Source organism: Varanus komodoensis, unplaced genomic scaffold, assembly GCF_004798865.1.
Source record: "Varanus komodoensis strain SLA01 unplaced genomic scaffold, ASM479886v1 scaffold18_3, whole genome shotgun sequence".
Taxonomy (NCBI): domain Eukaryota; kingdom Metazoa; phylum Chordata; class Lepidosauria; order Squamata; family Varanidae; genus Varanus; species Varanus komodoensis.
Genome location: NW_025335549.1, coordinates 13094137 through 13113633, shown reverse-complemented (window position 1 = coordinate 13113633; position 19497 = coordinate 13094137). Strand labels below are relative to the sequence as shown.

The 19497-nt window shown below is 43.0% G+C and overlaps 1 protein-coding gene across 5 annotated transcripts in view; it reads left to right on the top strand.

The window, feature by feature from the left end:
* The window catches only part of TENM1 (teneurin transmembrane protein 1), a 203512-nt gene that overhangs the window by 114850 nt on the left and 69165 nt on the right, over positions 1–19497 (top strand). For 3 of the 5 annotated variants that reach the window (XM_044427330.1, XM_044427331.1, XM_044427329.1), the window contains exons 14-16: positions 1493–1678; positions 6384–6554; positions 13347–13563. In XM_044427330.1, the coding sequence (XP_044283265.1) occupies positions 1493–1678; positions 6384–6554; positions 13347–13563 (574 nt within the window). The remainder of the gene's footprint in view (positions 1–1492; positions 1679–6383; positions 6555–13346; positions 13564–19497) is intronic. The other 2 variants (XM_044427332.1, XM_044427328.1) reach the window with 1 other exon arrangement.

Below are 19497 nucleotides of genomic sequence, written 5' to 3'. Positions count from 1 at the left end.
CTCTAACCAACATAAGACTCAAAAGGTTTGTATTGGTATATTTAGGCAATTCCATCTCATTATTGTAAAATAGGCATAGACCCTGAAGGCTGGGTCTAAACAAAACAACTGAACATTCACACGTGAACTAACCTAAATCAAGAATGATATCTGTGTAAAGGATAATGCTGATTGGTCTTCGGCAAGCATACAGTGGACCAGTAAACTTACACAGATATTTAGCTCTTCGGTTATTTTCTGTTTAAATAACCAAAGGGCTATGTGTTTTCAACACATTAGTAAGATTGTTCAGCAGATTATAATCTGTTGGGAGAAGCATGGGGAAACCTAGGTAGCACATGTTATAAAACATGTAGTCTTAACTATTTATGCTTTTTAATACTGACTTTTTTTTTGCCTTAATCTTACTGGGATTATATCAGTATCATAATTATGTTTTTTACATTTTAGAATACTTAGAGAAATGTTTTATAGGGTGTTCAGTAAATTGAATAACAAACAAAGAGACATCGAAAGCATTGGAAAACTATGGAATTCTGACTTTGGGTTGAGTAAGACCATCGTTTATGACTACTCTTAATGGCAGTCCTCTCTGTTACAACTGAGTACTGGCTTTCAGGGGAAACTGTATCATTTGGTTGACACAGGAAGCTAATTGATATTGGGCCAGCATTGATCCATCTGCTCTTATCTGCTAGGGCTAACAGTTACTCTGGGAGTGGAGGGAATAGTCTTTCCTATCTCCTGCTACCTGATCCTTTGCGGGCATACTCCTATGCATGTTTAAACGGGGAAAAAATGGCTTACAACTCCCAGAGTTCTTGAGCCAGGATTCTGCCTCCAACTGGAGATGCCAGTAACTGAACTTGGAATTTTCTTGATGCAAAACGTGTTCTGCCACCAAGGTGTGCTCTGTCTTGATATTCCTTTCAAAGTCCCCTACCTGTGACTGCAGAATTGTGCGTTATTTTAAATGTGTAGTACAAAAAGTTGCAAAACTTCAAGCCTTCGCATGCAGTATGCCTGGTACCAAGTCTTCTTTCTTTTAGGTGCCAGATGAAAACCTCTATTTAAACAAGTTTTTTGGTTCATTTAATTTAATACTTTTCTATTTTGCTATGGATTAATTTAAGTTCAGTTAATCAGTGGCAGTATTTATTTGGTATGTGTGGGCATATTTTATTATGAGATGTTACCTATTATTATATTGTTTTATCAATTTTATCTGATTATTAACTGTTTTGTTATAGTCTGTGGATGTATTTTATGCTGTTTTAGCATTTGTAAGCCACTCAGAGAACCTTTGGGTTATGGGGCAGCATAAGAATGGAATGAAATAAATAAATAATAACATAAAATAAATAAATTAGATTTTCCTACACCCCAGTTGCTCCAACAGATGGAGGCTGACTTTCAAGAAAACATTGGCAGGGTCAAGGTTTTTGTTTTAGCGTTAAGAACTGACTTGATCTATCTTGTATATTTTCCACAGAGCTTTGCACGCTGGATTGTGGTAGCCATGGTGTTTGCACAAGAGGGACGTGCCAGTGTGAGGAAGGCTGGGTAGGCCCCACGTGTGAGGAGCGTACTTGTAATTCTCACTGCACTGAGCATGGGCAGTGCAAGGATGGAAAGTGTGAATGCAGCCCTGGATGGGAAGGAGACCATTGCACCATCGGTGAGCTGTCTGCGTATCTGATCCAGAGAACTGGGGCTGGGTGATAGGATGGAGGTCTTCCAGAAACAATTGCCTGAGAAGGGTTTTCAACCAAATTCAGAGTTGGATGGAAGAGGTTCCATGGGGGAAATCACAAAATCCTGGGTTACAGTAATGCAAAGAAAATACATTTAGCTCGGATAGCTAAGTTTGAGTCATGGCTGGAGCAAATAGGCAGGAAGAATAAAGGCAATAAATTTGCTGCAATTAATAGACATCAGAACAGTGTGGCATCTCCAAGGCAGCAGCTGGGAAAATCAATTCAGCTGGGCAGTGCTAACCCCACCTTCTCCACCAATTCTCCCACTGATTCGCTTTGCAATACTAACTGGAGATGGATGAGCAACTTTCCCCTTTTGAGCCCCAGGGAAGTATCAAGCTCCAAAGACTGGTCTCCTCCATCCCTGGCACAATTTAAGCCCTGCTCCAGGGCTGCAGACCACATTAAGCATTCCTGGAATTCATAACTCCTAATAATCAGGGCAACTGGGAATGGTTTGTGGGTAGCGGGGAGTCTGTGGAAAATCTATCCAGGGAAGTCAAGGAAAGTTCAACAAGCATCTGTTGGCCTTTTGAAAGGTGCACCCCTTGGCCTTCTGAAAGGTGCACCCCTTGGCATTCATGCTTCTGCAAGACTATTCAAGGCTCAGGATTTCTCTTTTTCTTCTTGTTGCCCTAACTGAGCTGTTTTGACTCCAGGATTTTGTGTGAAATAATACTGACATAGCCATTAGAAAACACACAGCCCATTTCAGATTCACTTAATAGAAACTCTGTTGAGAATAAAACCATCAGATGGTTTAAATAATTCCTATATCCTCTGCCTTCACTTTATAGGATTTAAATATTGTGCTAGTTATTATGGATATTCATTTCTCCCCCTCCCCTTTACCCCTAAGGCTAATTTCTAATGATATTCCTAATAAGAAAGTAGAACTCACAGATCTTTTCAGAAGTCACCACTCAGCTGTAGAAATGTAATTGTTACATTTTAATGAAAAATGATACATTTTCCCCAAGACATTTAATAGTGTATCTTGGCAAAATGTCATTTAGATGTTCCAAAAGTGTTTTTATCCATAAATGTTTTAATTGCATGCAGGAGTCTTGGGTGCCTAATTTATTCTAACACATCAGCCAAATGCTAGCGCTTCTGCTTATTTCACTTTCAGGCATATTTTATGTTTGATCAGTGCATGTCCTTTTTAAAATATATATTCCTTGTTATCTTGGTTACATGTTAAGCAAGAATATAGTTTAAAATTCTTATTATGTATTAGGCATTTGTGGGAGGTAGGAAACTGAATCTAGGGATGTCAGAGAAATCCTCCATGGATTAAAATGGATTGGGATTTCTCTGGCTCTGATCTGATCTGATCTGATCTGGCACGTTTTCTTTTCTGACTCATGTGGATTCAGCAGACTTGCAGGCAGGTCTCTCACTTGTGGGGGTGAGATTTGCACTAATTTGCATTGACTTCTGCACGCTGATGTATTTGCACATCAGCACTAATGCAAATCAGTAGTGATGTGAATTGGATGGTGGAGGACAGGAGAGCCTGGAGGAATGTTCTCCATGGGATCATGATGCATGTGACTTTGTGACTCAACAAGAACAAACCAAAAAAAGTGTTCCTGCTCATAGCCATGTCTGGGGCTAGAAGGCACCTGATGTCCTGCTTCATCTGCCCATCGTCCTTCTCCCACTGCCTCACTGCTTTCCGCCTTACTAGCAGAGCCAGAGCGCTGTCCTGCAGTTCAGGACTGTGGCTTCTGGATAGTAGGGGAGCTGTCCAGCAGGACCAGGTGATGAACCAGCGATGAGAAGGTGCCAGCCAAGCTCCTCCTCCCTGGCCCCTTCCAGGGAGACGTGACTCTGAAGCACGTGCTGCACCTAGTTTCCTGCTCAAGAAAGAGAAGCCGGTAGTGCTGGACAAGCGCTTCACCACTGAGCCTGGATTTGTGCACAAACACATCCTTGCTTCTGTTTCCAAGGTCTTGGGGGTGATCTTGGAGGGCCTGGAACTGGGAGCAAGACCAGGCAACAAGTACTGGATCCCCTGAACCTGCAGCTTCTCAAGCAGGGCAGCTTCCCAGGCAAGGAAGGATACCGATGGTGGGGCAGGATGAGGGCCAGGCAAGATGTAGGAGTCAGATATGAAAACATTGTTAATCAAACAGTGTATAAATGCTTTAAATAAATAGCAAGAGCCAAGTTCTTCCCTCCAGAACTTGTCTCCAAGGCATGTACCTGCCCACGTTCCCCAGGAACTGGTGCACCTGAGGCAGCATGTAGCCACCTGAACCTACCTGTACTAATGGATGGATTAGCTATGTTCATACATCACCTGCATATCCCTTGAAAACATCACCAAGACTCAGACTTCAGCTCAACATTAGTTCTAAGTAGGGAGAAATGCTTGCTGCCGTGTGTGTATAATTGGATCACAGCCATCAGGTCCTGAGATTAATTCATAAGAACAGTCCATGTTTAAAAGGCAATGAAACACACCTAGGCAGATAACAAGAACCATTAAAAATAAGTGCAGTGTATTTATTCTGCACATTGTTACCACTGGAAACATTTCCTAATGGCCAGATCACACAGTGAGATTAATGGTGACTTCCGTCCATGCAGGTAGCATGTAGCCCACTTTAAATAAAGCAGAGACACTTTGTCTTAATCAACAGATAGCAAATTAATCCTGAAAGGTTTATATGTTTTCATTTAACTACACAACTGCAGTTGGTTTCAGCTCCTTCTTTTTCTCTGTTAAACTCACAACTTGATCAAGGATATATGTTAATGTGTGAGCTGGAAAGGAAAAAGAAGACGACCTGAATCATTTGGATGAACAAAGGCTTGTAGTAGTCCTTTATTTTCTTTTTCCCTTTTCCCTTTTTCCTTTTTCACTCCCTGCTTCGTAATTTGGTCTTTCTCAGTGTGGTACACCAGCTCTTACTGTAATGCTGCATGGGCCCTTTTGGAATGTATCTTCAAACCCTAACAGCTGTTACAGGAATGCACTTCTTTTTCACTAAAAACACACACAGAGACACACAACCACAACCTGCAGTTTAGAGTAATGTGTAGTTTAAGCCTTACATTCATGGATCTTCTTTGCAGGGATGGGTCAAAAGGGTTCAACAGCTCATCCAGAGATTAAATGTGAACATTGTTGTTGCTGCTGTTGTGTGCCATGGAGTTGTTTCTGACATGCCAACCCTGAAAAGCACTCTGAAATGCCCTGTCCAGGGTGGTATAATATAATCTCAAGTAGATTCACAGGGCTCAAATTTCAAGGAGCAGATTCTGCACTTAAATATATTCCGAACTTTCCTACCACTCCCCCCTGCCCACTCAAAGATACAATTTTTACCTCTCCCAAGTCTTTTTTCCCCAAGTCATTTCACAGTCCTCTGACGGTAACCTTGTGCTTTGCTGCTGACTATTACCTGATGCAGTTCATGTTTAGCCAACTTTATGTTCATGCAGCTAATTCTGTCTGCCTTGAAAAGCAATATTAGAAGAGTAGTATGAATGCTGAGAATTTGATTTTCAGATGCAGCTGCCTCAGGCAGAGCATCTGTCCAATATTCAGGCTCACCAATCAATAGAAAATAATTAAGGAGGCTCAGACTGCTAAAGGCAGGTCCCATTTCTACACATCTGCTGGCTGGAGTTCAAGAATTGATGAACAGGTCATGGAAATAGGGAGAATCCAAACCATTTCAGTTGCCTTGGGTTCCGTGCAATAGGAGGAAAGGCAAGGTATAAATGATTGTAATAATAATGATAACTACCAGTGCACGTTTTAGGGAGTAGGCTGCATTGAACCCAGTGGACTGAGGAGGCCCAGGGTCTGTTAGACTGCAATTCTAGCAGACTTAGGAGGCAATCCCTCAAATTGGGAGACTTCTGGGCATCCTATGCAGACTCAACCTTCCCTCCCCCTTTTGTTTTTTCATGCCCATCTTGCTGGAATGTGTGTGCGAGAGAGAAGCAGCTGTGGGATAGTTTCTCCAGTCTTCTCCCCTCCCCATCTTCTCTCCAAGCTCAAAAAACAGCCAGAACGGTTCTTTCTACAGTGACTGGAAGGGGGCAGAGCAGGGGGTCGAAACTCTGATTTTGAACTCCAAGGTCAGTGCCCAGCCTCCAGTTTCAGATCTGGGGATCTAAATTATTCTGTAACTCTTATAAAATTATTCCCCCACCCCACCCCCTGCTGTCCCCTTCCAGTGCAACCTTGAGCATGTCTGCTAAGAAGCAAGTCCCATCAAATTTGATGGAACTTCTGCCAGGAAACTCTAATAGCTGGCATAGATACATACTGAGCAATTTCCTGGTACCTTAGACCATTTGAGGGACATAATAAGCAATTTAATCCAATTAAAGTCATATTAAATGGTTGAGTACAGATTTAGAGGCATCAAGAAAAAAAACTATAAAAATATTTTCATCTCTTGTACAATAACAGCACTGCAAATTCCTTGGTCAACTGTTTTTTATTGTTTATTGGTTGGTTGAACTAATCATATGGGATGCATAAATAGTATTCAGGGCTAAAGAACATTACTTATTCTAAGGGGAGGAGTAAACGTTATCATTTAAACCAGCTGGCATCTTGTAATACATCCTTCATCATCATGTATTTATTCCATATAGCTTTTTTAATTGGTATCTTTCCAGATGGCTGTCCGGGTCTGTGTTACGGAAATGGAAGATGCACGCTTGACCAGAATGGATGGCACTGTGTTTGCCAGGTGGGCTGGAGTGGAATGGGATGTAATGTTGTCATGGAAATGATGTGCGGAGATAACAACGATAACGATGGAGGTATAGTCACAATTTCCATCCCTTGAATGTTGCATCTTTTATGCCCATGCTCTTTGTTGCACTCCTTCCAAGGAGTTGCACCCAATGGCCTATATCCAATGTTACTTCAACTTAAGTTATGTTTATGTCAGTGGGTCTCTTCTAAGTAGGACTAATATTAGATAAAGCCATTGATTTTTGATGGATTGTATGTTCGGTGTAGGAGCATTAAGCAACCCAGATTGCTGAGAATTAAAGCATATCCCACTTCTGGATGAAAAGGTGAATGCAACAAATGGAATAGAATTACAGTACATGTGAAGCAGCCACCTTCTTGATTGTCCTGCTCAACTAGGTTTATCTCTTTGTTATGCAATCATGAGACTAATTGTAACCAAAAAATCAAAGCAAGCCAAAAGTCAAGCGCAGTTTGTCAGATCTAAAGGGGGTTTCCAGAGGGAAGTCAGCAACAGAGCCAAGGTCAAACTCATGGAACTCAGTCAAGTGTGATCTGAGTTCTAAAAGGCCACATCAATACAAATGAGGTTACAGTGGCCCTTTTTCCATCAAAGCAAAGCCTGCATACTTAGTCTCAGTTACCAGAGGTCTGAGTCCCACCCAAAGCTCAGCTGCAGTATGCCAGAAGCCCTGCTCCCAAGATGTTCTGTCCTCTCTTTGAGACAGATGTTTCTTTTTACAGGAGTCCAACTGTTTTGCCTCTTAAGAGGACAAACTCCCTCAGACTGGAGGGTTGCTTAGACTCTGACTCTGATGCAGACCTCTCATCTGTTTCTGGGATCTCTAGATGCAAGGACCAAGAGTCTCTCAGTAGGGCATAACTTCAGGGAAAGAGCCAGATAGTTGTCTGGTCTCTTCCTGAGCATCAGGGGCCCACCACTGCTCTAAGGTACTAGTTCTGTTCCAGAACTACTCCTACCTCGTTTCTTGTGTCTCCTGAAGCAAATAGCATGGAAGAGCAGCCTGAAAATTAGTTATTTGCATTTTACATTAGCTGATCCCCAAGTTCTTAGTCTGTAATTGTGTATCAGATATTGCTACTTCTAGTTAGCCCGTCACTTTTAAATGGAATTTATTAGTTTTCTTGTGTTGTGTTTGGGAGCCAATTTGGAAGCCCTTTATAGCAGGCATGTGTAATGTGCAGCCCTCCAGTTGGCCTACAGCTCTGCCCCAGTCAGCATAGGTAGTGGTGAAAGATGATGGAAGCTGTACTCTAAAGCCTGTGGAGGGCCACAGATTACCCACCCCTGTTCTACAGGGTCAAAAAGGCAGCATACTCTGAGACATATGCAAATACAACTGCAGGGCACCCCACATTCACAAGACAAGCCCAAGGTCACATCTGGCCCAGCATTCTGTGGCCAACTTGCTGCTGAGGGGAAATGCAAGCAGGGCAGGAGGGTAACAAGACCGTTCCCACTCATTATTTCCCATTTGTGCAATATGCCCTCCCACCTGCCCACCCTCCCTGCCAGAGCAATTTCCAGCTCCAGGCCTTTTATCGCGTGTATCGTGTATGTGATATGGAAGGCGCATCCTCTGGCTGAAATGGCTCTCACAGTAAAACTGGGTAGCAGATGAGCAGCCGAGGAGGTTTGATTTCTGCTGGTGGAATACATCTGTCCTGTGCTGGCAGGGCTACATGCTGTCACTCAGAGATGATATGTATGAAGCTCACAGTCTGCCGGGAGATTACCGCATTATGTCCTCTCCCATCCGCGATACCGTGCTCTTGCTTCCCCCGATGCTGCATTGGCCACATGTTTGCTCTTTAGCATCTCAGATGACCTTTCAGCTCCACTGGAGGGCTTGTTCCCCATCCCTGCCTCCCCCTCTCACTCTCCTGACCACAGTTGGGAAGCAGCAGCGGTCCCGCAGAATCGCCAGGAACGCTGTGCCAAATGCTGCTAGCGTGGCATACTTGGATGAGAACGCTGGAGGCCAGAGTTGCAGTGCTACTCAAATCTAGCAACAACAAGAGCAGAGATTGCAAGCCGTCTGGGCAAGGAGCACACCCCAGTTAAGCGTTCTGTACAGCATGGAACAATATGGCTGCGTGTTGATGTATGTTTGATGAGTCCAAAGCCTCTGAGCAGAAATTCACTCTGCTTGCCAGACATGCTTGCTTGGGCTCTGCCATCTGGCTTTTGCTATCAATCAAAGCATTCCTAACTGGATCGGACTCCCTTGCCTGCTATAGAAACAGCTGCAAAAGGTCAAAACCTCCCTTGCTTTGATCTACCCCCCCCCCCGGTACTTACCGCCTATGGATGCATCCCCTTAAAGGGGGGGGAGGGGGGCAACCATAGGCTTGGATGCATGCGTGCCAAGCTGATCAGAGCCAGTTTGACAAGCACATCGACATCTTCAAAACAATGAGAGTACAGAACAACCTCAGCAGCTGATGCAGCAACAAAAACCCTATGCCAGTGGGAGTTATTAGACAAGATAAGTTCCCTTAGTGCCTTGCGTGTAAGCATCACAATTAGTCTCCTGTAATGCACTCTCCCTGCATTTGCAACTGGTCTGAAAACTTTAGCTAGCAGAATGCAGCAGCTGGGGTGCTTAGGGGTGCCCCCTAGTATATCCATAGTACCCGGCATCAAAAGAACTGCACCTCTGCCTGTTGGCTGCACGTGATGTGGAAGAGAGACCCCACTTCCACGGTAGTCACACTGAGCTCCGTCTCTGAAGAGCACCACTTGAATTCTGGATGGACTCACCACGAACTCCAACTCACAACAAAATGGGCTGGAGCCTGAGGAGCTGAGCCTGGGGAATACAAAGGATTCCCAGCCCCAAAATTCACACATCCCTGTTGTGAATTTTAGAGTCCTGCTCAAAAAGTTGTGGGCCAAGCTTTTGCTTTTGGTCGGCAAAGCCCTGCGTTACTCAGGAGCAGGAGACCTAGCTGACTGTTTTCCACCGCAGAGGAACAAAGGCCAACTTCTGAGGAGGCCTTAGCGAACATCCTGCAGCCAGTTGAACATTGCCAAATCGCAGCATATAAGCAGACCTTCCCATTTGTGATCATCACTCCTTGGAGTAGAGCCGCACACACAATTTGAGAGGCAAAACCAGTGTCTAATTCTGCACACTTCTCTGACCATTTCCATGACCAGTGAAGAGCTCCGCTACCTGCCCTTTTTATGGCTGATGCTGATACCATGGTTCATGTTTTCAGTTATGTGTTGAAAACATTTTCATCTGGTTTGTTTAATTGTGTGTGTGTGTATATATATTTGAACTACATACAAGGGCTGTACCAACCTTTGTATGTAGTTCAGCATTTTAATACATTCAACACTGTGGAAGTATTTTTTTTTTTTTATTTTCAATTTATATCCTGCCTTTTCCTACAAAGGGCTCAGGGCAGCTTACATCATTCTCCTCCTCCATCTTATCCCCACAACAGCAACCCTGTGAGGTAGGTTGGGCTGAGAGTCTGTGACAGGCCCAAAGTCACCCAGTGGGCTCCATGGCTGAGCGGGGACTAAAACCCAGATCGCCTGAGTCCCAGTCCCACACTCTTAATCACTGCACCACACTAGCAAATAATTATCCAGGCACAATGCCCAAGTCCCATGTGTGATACTCATACTTGGCTCCACATCACTCTGGATCAGTATGGCCTGATCCAGTGATCTTTGCTGATTAATAATGGCCATTCACTGATGGAGATGAAACACATGATAATAAAGAAATGAGATGCCACCAGACTGCTTTTCCTAATGTCCTCTGGATGCCCTGCTTCAGTTTCATGTTCTTTTTTCTTTCAATTGTTTTCTGCCAAGCAGTGTAGATGAATAATTTAAAAAAAACTCCAGGGGTAGAGAGAATCAAACATTATTTCCCACCAGTTTATTCAGTGCAAGCTAAACACAAATTAATCTTTATGGATCTGTGCAGTCACAAATTTAGCTAGAAAAGATCTGAGTTGATTTTTTTTTTAAAGTCAGGTAATGAACATGGCTAATTGCTCCCTAAGACAGTGTCATGGAGGCTATGGCTCTGCAGATGTTGTTGACTTCCATCATTGACTGAGTGCAACTGGAATTGGAGCCCAAGAACATCTGCAGTGCTAAAGGTACCCCAGTCTGCTGTTAGGGATTGCAAGGGAGTGCAATCCGTCCTCCAAACTTTGTGGTCATAATTAACTAGTGAACAAATAACTGGTACAGCCCTTGTATGTAGTCAACATTTGCCCTCACCTAGCGCTGTTCTGCCTCGCTCTCAGTCCAGTCCTCGCATCTCTTGAAAGCTTCTGCTGGTGTTCTTTTCTCATTTTCTTTTCCCTTATCATTCCACTCCCTTCTTCACTCTTCATTCTCTATGCTCTTCTCTTTTGGTAGTCTCATTAGATTTTCTTTGTGCCTTCACTATCGTTGTCATATGGATGGCACTCATTTCTGTCCATTCTCTTGCTTTCTCTTCTAGCAGCATTGTTAGTTTTACTGCCCCTTCTTTCTTGTTCGGTCACCATCACAAGCTCAAAATGTAGAAAACCACATTTCTGTCTTTCCTGCCCATTCTTTTTAGTGTCTTCTCTTCCTTACTCTGTTAGTCTCATCCTTACCTGGCTTGAGGCTTGGGCATTAATTTTCATTCTTCTCTTTTTATAACTATGCTGATGCTCTAGCCAAGCACTGTCCTCCCTCCCTCCCTCCCTCCCTTCTTTCTTTGTCATTGTTTTCTCCCTATGGATTCAGTTAAACCTTTGATTCAGCTTATCATTCTTTCACATATAGATTATTGCACAGTATTATTCTCTAGTCTTGCTATCTCACATTGTAAGCCTCTTATCTCCGTCCTTAATTCTTCTGCTTACTGATCTTGTGCAGCTATCTGACATATCCCTCTCTCAACTTCTGTCTTCATGGGCATTTTCCCCATTTATTGTTGAATATGAGATGTCATTCCTCACTTTCAAAAGTTCTGCTGAACTTTTCTCCTCTCCCTTCTGTAGCTTTTCTCTCATTATTGCTTTCCATTCTTTCAGTACATGCTTACTGATTAAAACTCTGACTTGATGTGCTGTTTCCCTTTTTTTTTTCCTTTTTCCTATGCCTATACTATATCCTGAGAATGTTCCCCCCATACCATTTGCCAGACTTCCTTGCTTTAAAAAAGGAAGTCAGACAAATATCTCAGGAATATTTTCAGTCTTGCTTTATTATCTTAACCCATCTTTCATCTTTTTTTCATCCTTTGTTTTATTCTGTCCCTCAATCCCTCTTTATCTTAGGATCTGATAAAGTTCTTCACTTCCTTTCTCTTCCTGTCTCAATTAAAAAGCAAAGCAAAACAAAATGTTGTGGGCAGAACCTTTGTTGGTTTTTAGACATTGTACAGTATCCGGTCCACTACAAGCACTTTCCGAATCATTAAGTGATGAGGATGTTTGTGTGTGTGCAGCTTATTGCTTCTGAATACAGTTTGTAGTCAAGTCATGCCGTCTAGTGCTTGGAAACAACTGGAGATGCAAATTCAGCTTGTTTAGCCTGCCTTCTAGCACTGCGTGGAATGCATGCCAAAAACAGGAGTAAATCATGATGTGAGAACTGTGTTGTGCGGAAGGAAGGAGGGGAAGCAAACAGTATGGTTGGGTCTGTGCAGGAGGAGAGGAAAGGTAAGAGAGGGGACTTCTGAGTAGTTCCTCTCGCAGGTAAGAGGCTCCTCTGGCACTCTCAAACTACCTCACCACATTAAGGTGCACATCCCTGAGAGGTAAAATGAGGTCTAGTAGAATGATACTCTGGTTTTAAAGTATCCAATTTTGGCAACAAGCGTGCAATAGAAGGAAAGATGTTTAACAATCAGAATGGACTGGGCTTATCCGTACCTTCCTCAGAACACGGATTCAAGTCTGCCAGTGTTCTCCAAGCACCACCTGGGGGCCCCGTTCACGTTGCTCTCATGTGCATTTTCCCCTTCTCCCTTTTATTTTCAAAGTATGCTTTTCCAACAGGAAAAGTGCCCATTTCTCAGAGAGGTTCACTTCCACCTCCCATTGTCTAGCATGTGAAAATGATTTCTAATGCATGCCTGTTTTGAAAATAATCACAAATTTAGAAATGGCTGCGTTTTTTAAAACGTGCTCCAATTCATATTGTGTTCCAGATTGCAAACTGGCACGCTCTGATCATTTGTGATCTACCACAAAATTCCAGAACCTCCCTATTCCGGAGAGGCTTTGCAAGAATCACCAGAATAGGGTTGGCCTTAGTCTTGGATGAGGGAGGGGGCTGGGAGGGAGGGGAAGCTTGATTCAGTTGATCCCCTGGATGGGGCATGGAGAAGCCCTGCAGCTCCCCTCCAACTGGGCTGGTCTGTACTTTATTGGGCTGTTCCTCTTTTTTGTAGGCTGCCTTCCATCACCAGATTGCACAGACATGTACTCTCACACACGTACGTGGACCTTTATCCAGGTCGTGCAGCTCACCTGTGGGAGAAATGGAGTGGGGGAGAGAAAGAGGGCTGATGGAAGGCAAGAGCTGGCTTCTGTGGCCTGCCTGCACCGTACATAACATAAAGACACAGGGCCGTGCCATTCAACTCTGCTGAAAACCCCCTTTATTTTCTTGTTTCCTTCCCCTTCTTCTTTTCTCTCTGTGTTACATCTTTTTACACTGTAAAACTGTGGGCAGGGATTGTCTTTTGCTGTTTACAACACCCTCCAGGAGCTTCAGGGCTGGAGGGGACGAGCTTTTCATTTGGTCAGCTACCGGGCCTGTCACATGTTCCAGCATAAGCCCTTCGACTCTTCAGCATCTTCCCTGTTTTTTCCACTTCCAGATGGTCTGACAGACTGTGTGGACCCCGACTGCTGTCAGCAAAGTACCTGCTACGCAAGCCCTCTCTGCCAAGGGTCCCCGGACCCCCTCGACCTCATTCAGCAGAGCCAGCCACCTTTCTCCCAGCACCCCCCCAGGCTCTTTTATGACAGAATAAAATTTCTTATTGGCAAGGAAAGCACACATGTAATCCAAGGAGACCTTTCGTTTGAGAGCAGGTACGTGCTTTTAACCACCTATGCGACAGGTAGGTGCTTTTAACCACCTATGCGGCAGGTATGCACTTTTAACCACCTGTGCAGCAGGAACCTGCTTTTAACCACCTGTGTGGCAGGTAGGCACTTTGAACCATCTATGCTAACCACCTATGTGTGATTTTGAAATAGAAAGCACATGGAGTGCAGCATAGGTTCCCTTTTTGGGCTAGTGTTACACCAACTTCTCTAAGATTAAGCCCTAATTCTAGGATCTAAAATGTTGTAACTGCACCAGGAAGGCTGAAGCCCAGTGTAATTATTATTTCTTTGTTAATGTATATCCCACTGCTCCATTGAAAATCCCTCAGATGCCCAACAATCTTGTCTGCAGGAGAAATAACCAGCCTGTATAACACAGTAGGTAAAATTGGATGAGAGTAGATTAATCGGCTTAGGCTCAGTTTGGCTCGGCTTGGTTTGTTTTGTTGGCTTTTTCCCTGCGATATTTAGAAAACTGTCAGGTAGAAATGCTTTTCCCCCAAAATACGTATGGTGAGAGCATCTCCATTTTTCCCAAGTCATCACATGCCTAGTTTAGTATAAGTGGATTCAATTCATTATTCAGCTAAAAACACATAGGCCAGGCTTCATATTTCAGTTTGCCAGAAAATAAAAATTCGCCTCACCAGGGTGGATGTGAAGACAGAATGAAATAGCTTTGAATGTGTAACCTGATGGTTTTTGGAGGGGTGATCTTTGGTGAGGAAGTGATTCTGGAGAAGTAGTTCTGAGTCTGAAAACAAGGCTACATTTTTCCCTCGTGAAAAGGAGAAGTAACATTTGACTTATAGAATCCTGCATTTTTTTAATGCAGCAGTCTATTCCAGGCCATTAGAATTTATGTACTGGTGTTGGCAGCCACAGATCATCCATAATGTCTAACTGTTCTCATGTACCTTGGCCAGTAAATTAGATTTGCTGTTCTCAAACTTCATTGTCCTGGGGTTGAGGAAGAGAATGCAGTCAGCTGCATTAGCTCCACCAATCTGCTAGGCGAAGATTTCTGCAAGGAACAAGAGGCCAGTAACCTTGCTCGGATCCACGAAAAGGTTACACAGGAGTAAGAAGTTTTTCAAGTTTTAAAAATTATTTAGTATTACTTTTCTTCATGGCCTCATAGCTAAAGCAATCCAGAAATTCACAGCAATTAAAGCCATAAAATGCAAGACCTTTAAAAGTTCCCAACATGTTCTCTGCAAGATGGGGGTTCACCAAACAACAACTCAAAAGTGCATAATGGAAAGGAGGAATCCCCTGGGCTGGATGGGGGCTGGTTAGGGTTAGGGTTGCTATGGTAGATTATGCCAGGATGATGGCATTTGAATTTGTGGCCGGAAGCTTTTTATACCAATGCTAAGTGCTTCTGCTAATCTTGCAAGCACTAAATGGCTTAAGGCTAAGTTACCTCCCACAAATGTGTGTCCAGATCCTAAGAACATTTTCAGAGCCCCTCATTTCAGTGCCCTTGGGCTCATTCAGGGGTGCAGTCCTGTAACATGGAAACATGCAAACCGTGAAAGTCAGAAGAAGCCTCCCAAGCCATCTAGTCTGACCCTCGGCTCCAGCTGGCTTTGCTCATGCAATCCCCAGCATGTGGCTGTCCAATCTTTCCTTGAACACCCTCACTATGGGGCCTTCACCACCTCCCTTGGAAGCCCATTCCATATCCTAGGGGTCCTAGCCATCAGGAAGTACTTCCTGGCATCTAGCCTGAAGCCTGCTTCCTTGGGCTTTGCCCCATTGGGTCCTGCCACATTGAGTCCTGCTCTCCACTGCAGGGAAGAACTGGTCATGGCCCTCCTCCATATGACATCCACTCACATACCTGTAAGTCGCTGAAAGATCCCCTCAGAGTCTTCTCTTCTCCAGGCTGAAAGGACCCAGTTCCCCCAGTCTCTCTCATAAGTCATTCCTCCCAACCCAGCTGCTATCCTTGTAATCCTGTGCTGAACTGATTCTAACCTAGCTATGTCTCTCCTATAATGTAACTGATAACTTACTGGTTTGGCACAGTTGACTGACTCCATAAGTGAGCCAGAAGCAGTTCATATTTTTATCTTGAAATACGGAACTGGGGGCTGAAACAGCTGTGGACATGCAATCAGTTCATGGCAGAGTCAGGATTTCAACCAGGCACTCTCCAACTTTTTTTCATACCCGCAGTATCAGTGCTTTAATTACAGAAAGCACCTTATGCACAATCCAGGTAGACAAGATTAATTAAAATTTGGGGAAGAAGACAGGGTTGGCTGGTATTTGTATGCCCCTCCCATCTTTCCTTCACAATGTAAGCAAAATCAAATGCATTTTGAACTGAATGGAAGACGTCAACCTGCTTACACATTGAAAAGATCTGATATTGTGATGTTCAAACTCAAGCCACAGATGGGGAATGTAAATACTGTTTGACTGACTGCTAAATTCATATGTCTGGCACTCTGCTTGTCTTACCGTCATATACATTCAGATAAACTTGTTCCTAGCCTTGGATTAATTGTCTTTCTAAGGCTGCTTAAGGCAATGTTGTCAACAGGAGGAAATGAACAAACATTACTAACCTTCTCACCCGTGATTTATCTCCCTCAAGTGTTTGATGCAATAAATTATACCTTTTAAGTATAAATCGGCTGTTTGGTAGTTTGCCTATCAGAAGTGCACTTCAGAAGTTAATGCCTCATATGGATGGTGAAGACTAGAAATGTTACATATAAAACAAAGGGCAATGAATTATAAATACAAGAGAGTCGATCTAGAGAAAAATACGATAATAAGGTAGATGCAATGCTACTAGTTAGTAAATCTCTTGATTTACTCTAATAGCTCTATCCCTGAATATGGTAAGTCATTGTGGGAAAGCCTTTGAAAGAAAGGAAGGAAAAGAATGCAATGTTCAAGAGCCCCCGTCTATTGCAGTGCAATATATTCTGTATCTTTCCATCTTACTTCCTATTAAAGCACCCTTTTAAACTGGGAGTGCACCTCTTTGATGTGGGCTAGGAAACATATAAAATATTTTAATTAAATATTAAGGGGATGCAATATCCTTTCTGAGCACCGAGATTCTGCATCCAAGATGGTGCTTACATTTGTGCCATAATTCTTCATCTGAAGTCCAGGGTTGACCCCATGCCAAGAATGATTTTTTGCATTGTGGAGGACAAGCCTGAGAGGCTGTTGGGCCATCAGACAAAAACAGAGAATTCAGAAGGAAGTCAGAGAATGTAGAGAAGCTGAATGAATTCTTTCTTTCAACCCTTATTGACATAAACACTGGGTGAAGATCCCCATCTGACCTTTTTTTGTGGGAGGTCAGTTGTAGAAACAGAGGTAACAAAAGATTCAGTTGCACAGCTAACTGAGAAAAGAAAAAATAGCAAGTCACTGGGATCAGGTGACATCTAGTAGCAGAATGGAATGCAGATGTTAAAATGTTGGCATCCATCAAAAAATTCAACTTACTACTAAAGTCATCCTCCTTGCAAGAGAATTTGACTACTGCCAGGGCAGCGGTAGGTTTGTTGTTTGTTATTCTTAAAGGGCTATGCAGGGGATTATGGACACATCAACTTAACTTGTGTGTTGGGTAATTGATGGAAAATGTTCAAACAAATTAGGAACATAGAAACATACAAACAGAATGAGTCAGAAAGGGTCTCCTGAGCCATCTAGTCTGACCCCTGGCTCCAGCCGGCTCCACTCATGACATGCCTAAATTGATGAGGAAGCATAAACACTAGTTATGTATCTGAAGGAAATAACTAAAATTACAGAAGAAAAAAATGCTTGTTGAGGAACAATCAGGATGGCTTTCCAAAAGGAAAGTCCTGCCTCACCAAGCTTTCAGAATTCTTTGAGATAAATTTCAAGGTAAAATCAAATACGCATAAGCATGCCTCAATAATCTTGTCAGTAGGGGTAGTATGGTAGAATTTTAGAAAGCTTTTGAACAAGTCCCTCACCAAATGCTCTTTGGTAAACTTATGAGTCATGGAATAAGTGGTTAGGTCCTTTTATGGATCAATATCTAATTTAAGAACAGGAAATAGGAGACAAGAATAAACCATCAGGCTTCACAATCAAGAAAGGTAAATAGAGGAGTTCTCCAAGGAACTGTATCGAGACCAATGCTATTAGCATTCATACATGATCTAGAGTTAGGGATAAATACTGCGGTTCAAAATTTGCGAATGACACCAAATTGTCAAGAAAGATAATTTCTGAGGCAGTCTGCAAAGAGTTCCAAAATTATCTTTTCAGATCAGGTGAGCAGACAATGGGATGGCGTGTGAGATTCACTTTATAGGTGAATATAAAGCAAGAGGCATTTGCAGCAAGAAATCCTAGCTTCTGTATGTTGAATGTGTGAGTTTGACCTGGTACTGGGCATCTAGGAAGAGTTGTTGAAGTTGTGATGGGAAGGATTGTCTCCTCCCATATGTACCTGTCCAGACTTTAGGTACAGAGAGGGAGCCCAGCTCTCCCGTGTTTCCATCTGCTCAGGTAGATTCATTCAATTCTGAGAGGGGTCAGGGGGGCATGGTGAGCAGGTGGGCAGGCCCCTTGGCAGTCCCAAGATCCTCTAGTGAAGATTCTCTGGCAGTGTGAGATCCAGCTGTGGAGGAGACAATGGCAAAAGCATTCTACAACTGGGACAGGAAAGCAAGCAGGGCAATTATGCAGTTTGCAGTACTTCTACCAGCCACCCTTCAGGCAGGTGGGAGTCAGAAGCCTTTCCAAAATGGAGCGCAAGTTTCGGTTTGGATTCAGCCCCTCACAGGGGCAGGTGCTTCTCCACATCTCCAAGCATGGAGTCTTACACGCATTCGGTGCTCTTCTGGCCCCGAATCTGGGAATCCCAGAAGACCCTATAGCCTTCTAGACATTGTCTCTGGGTCATAGGAGTGCTTTCACCCTCATACAACCTCTCTGAGAAGCCAACTTGAAGGCAGATATTCTCATCCTAAAACCTCACCTGGTTGTCCTTAAAATGCCCTGATTTCTGATGAACTGGTAAACAATGGTCAACAAAGGGATTGGCATTTTTTAACAAAGGGTTATGAATTGTATCAAACTTCCCAACTATCACTTGTGAACAATCTGCAGTTCCAAATATTCTGTTTACTTCACAAAACGTTACTTTTCGATCATGACTGAGTTTTCCGTATTTAGTGCTGTGAACGTCTTCATACTATAATCACTTCCAAAACTGTTTGGTCTGTTCAGAGAGCATCAACTGTTAGGCGGTATAGAAATTAAATAAATAAATCTTATCTTCACTCACTTGTATCAGAAACAGACAAACTTAACAATGTTGTGATTACCAGCTAACTACCTGGCCTTTCTTCCATTCTAAAATGTATCTTCATGTTAGTCATGTACTATTTTCTTTCCATTCTTTCTTTTTGTCCGGAGTCTTTGTGAACAAAGACCTGACTTTGTATGTGACTTAGGCTTAAAATGGTAGGCTAAGAAGTGAAAAATATGGTGAGAGATTACGGCATGGATCAAACAGAATGAATACATCTGCTAGAATCAAAATGAGTTCAATTTCTATGCTTGTAGTATTTTTGCTACAAGAGCGAGGAAACAATAATACGGTAAAGATTAAGATTATTAAAGCAGCACGTTTCCCAGAGTGCAAGAAGCTTCCAGATGCCAGAATATGAATGTTTAAACAAGAATGCAAAAGCTTCTGGGACAAAAACCAATCTAATAACTCAAGGCCACTGAAACTGGGCTCTTATTTTCTTTTATATCCAAGGCAGCAGGGTAGAGAAAGGTATAAAAAGGAGCAATCAAAATGATTAAGGAGCACATTCCTGACAAATAAAGGCTAATTCAGTTGAGGATTTTTCATTTAACAAAAAGAGATTTTACTCTTCATAGTACGAGAAT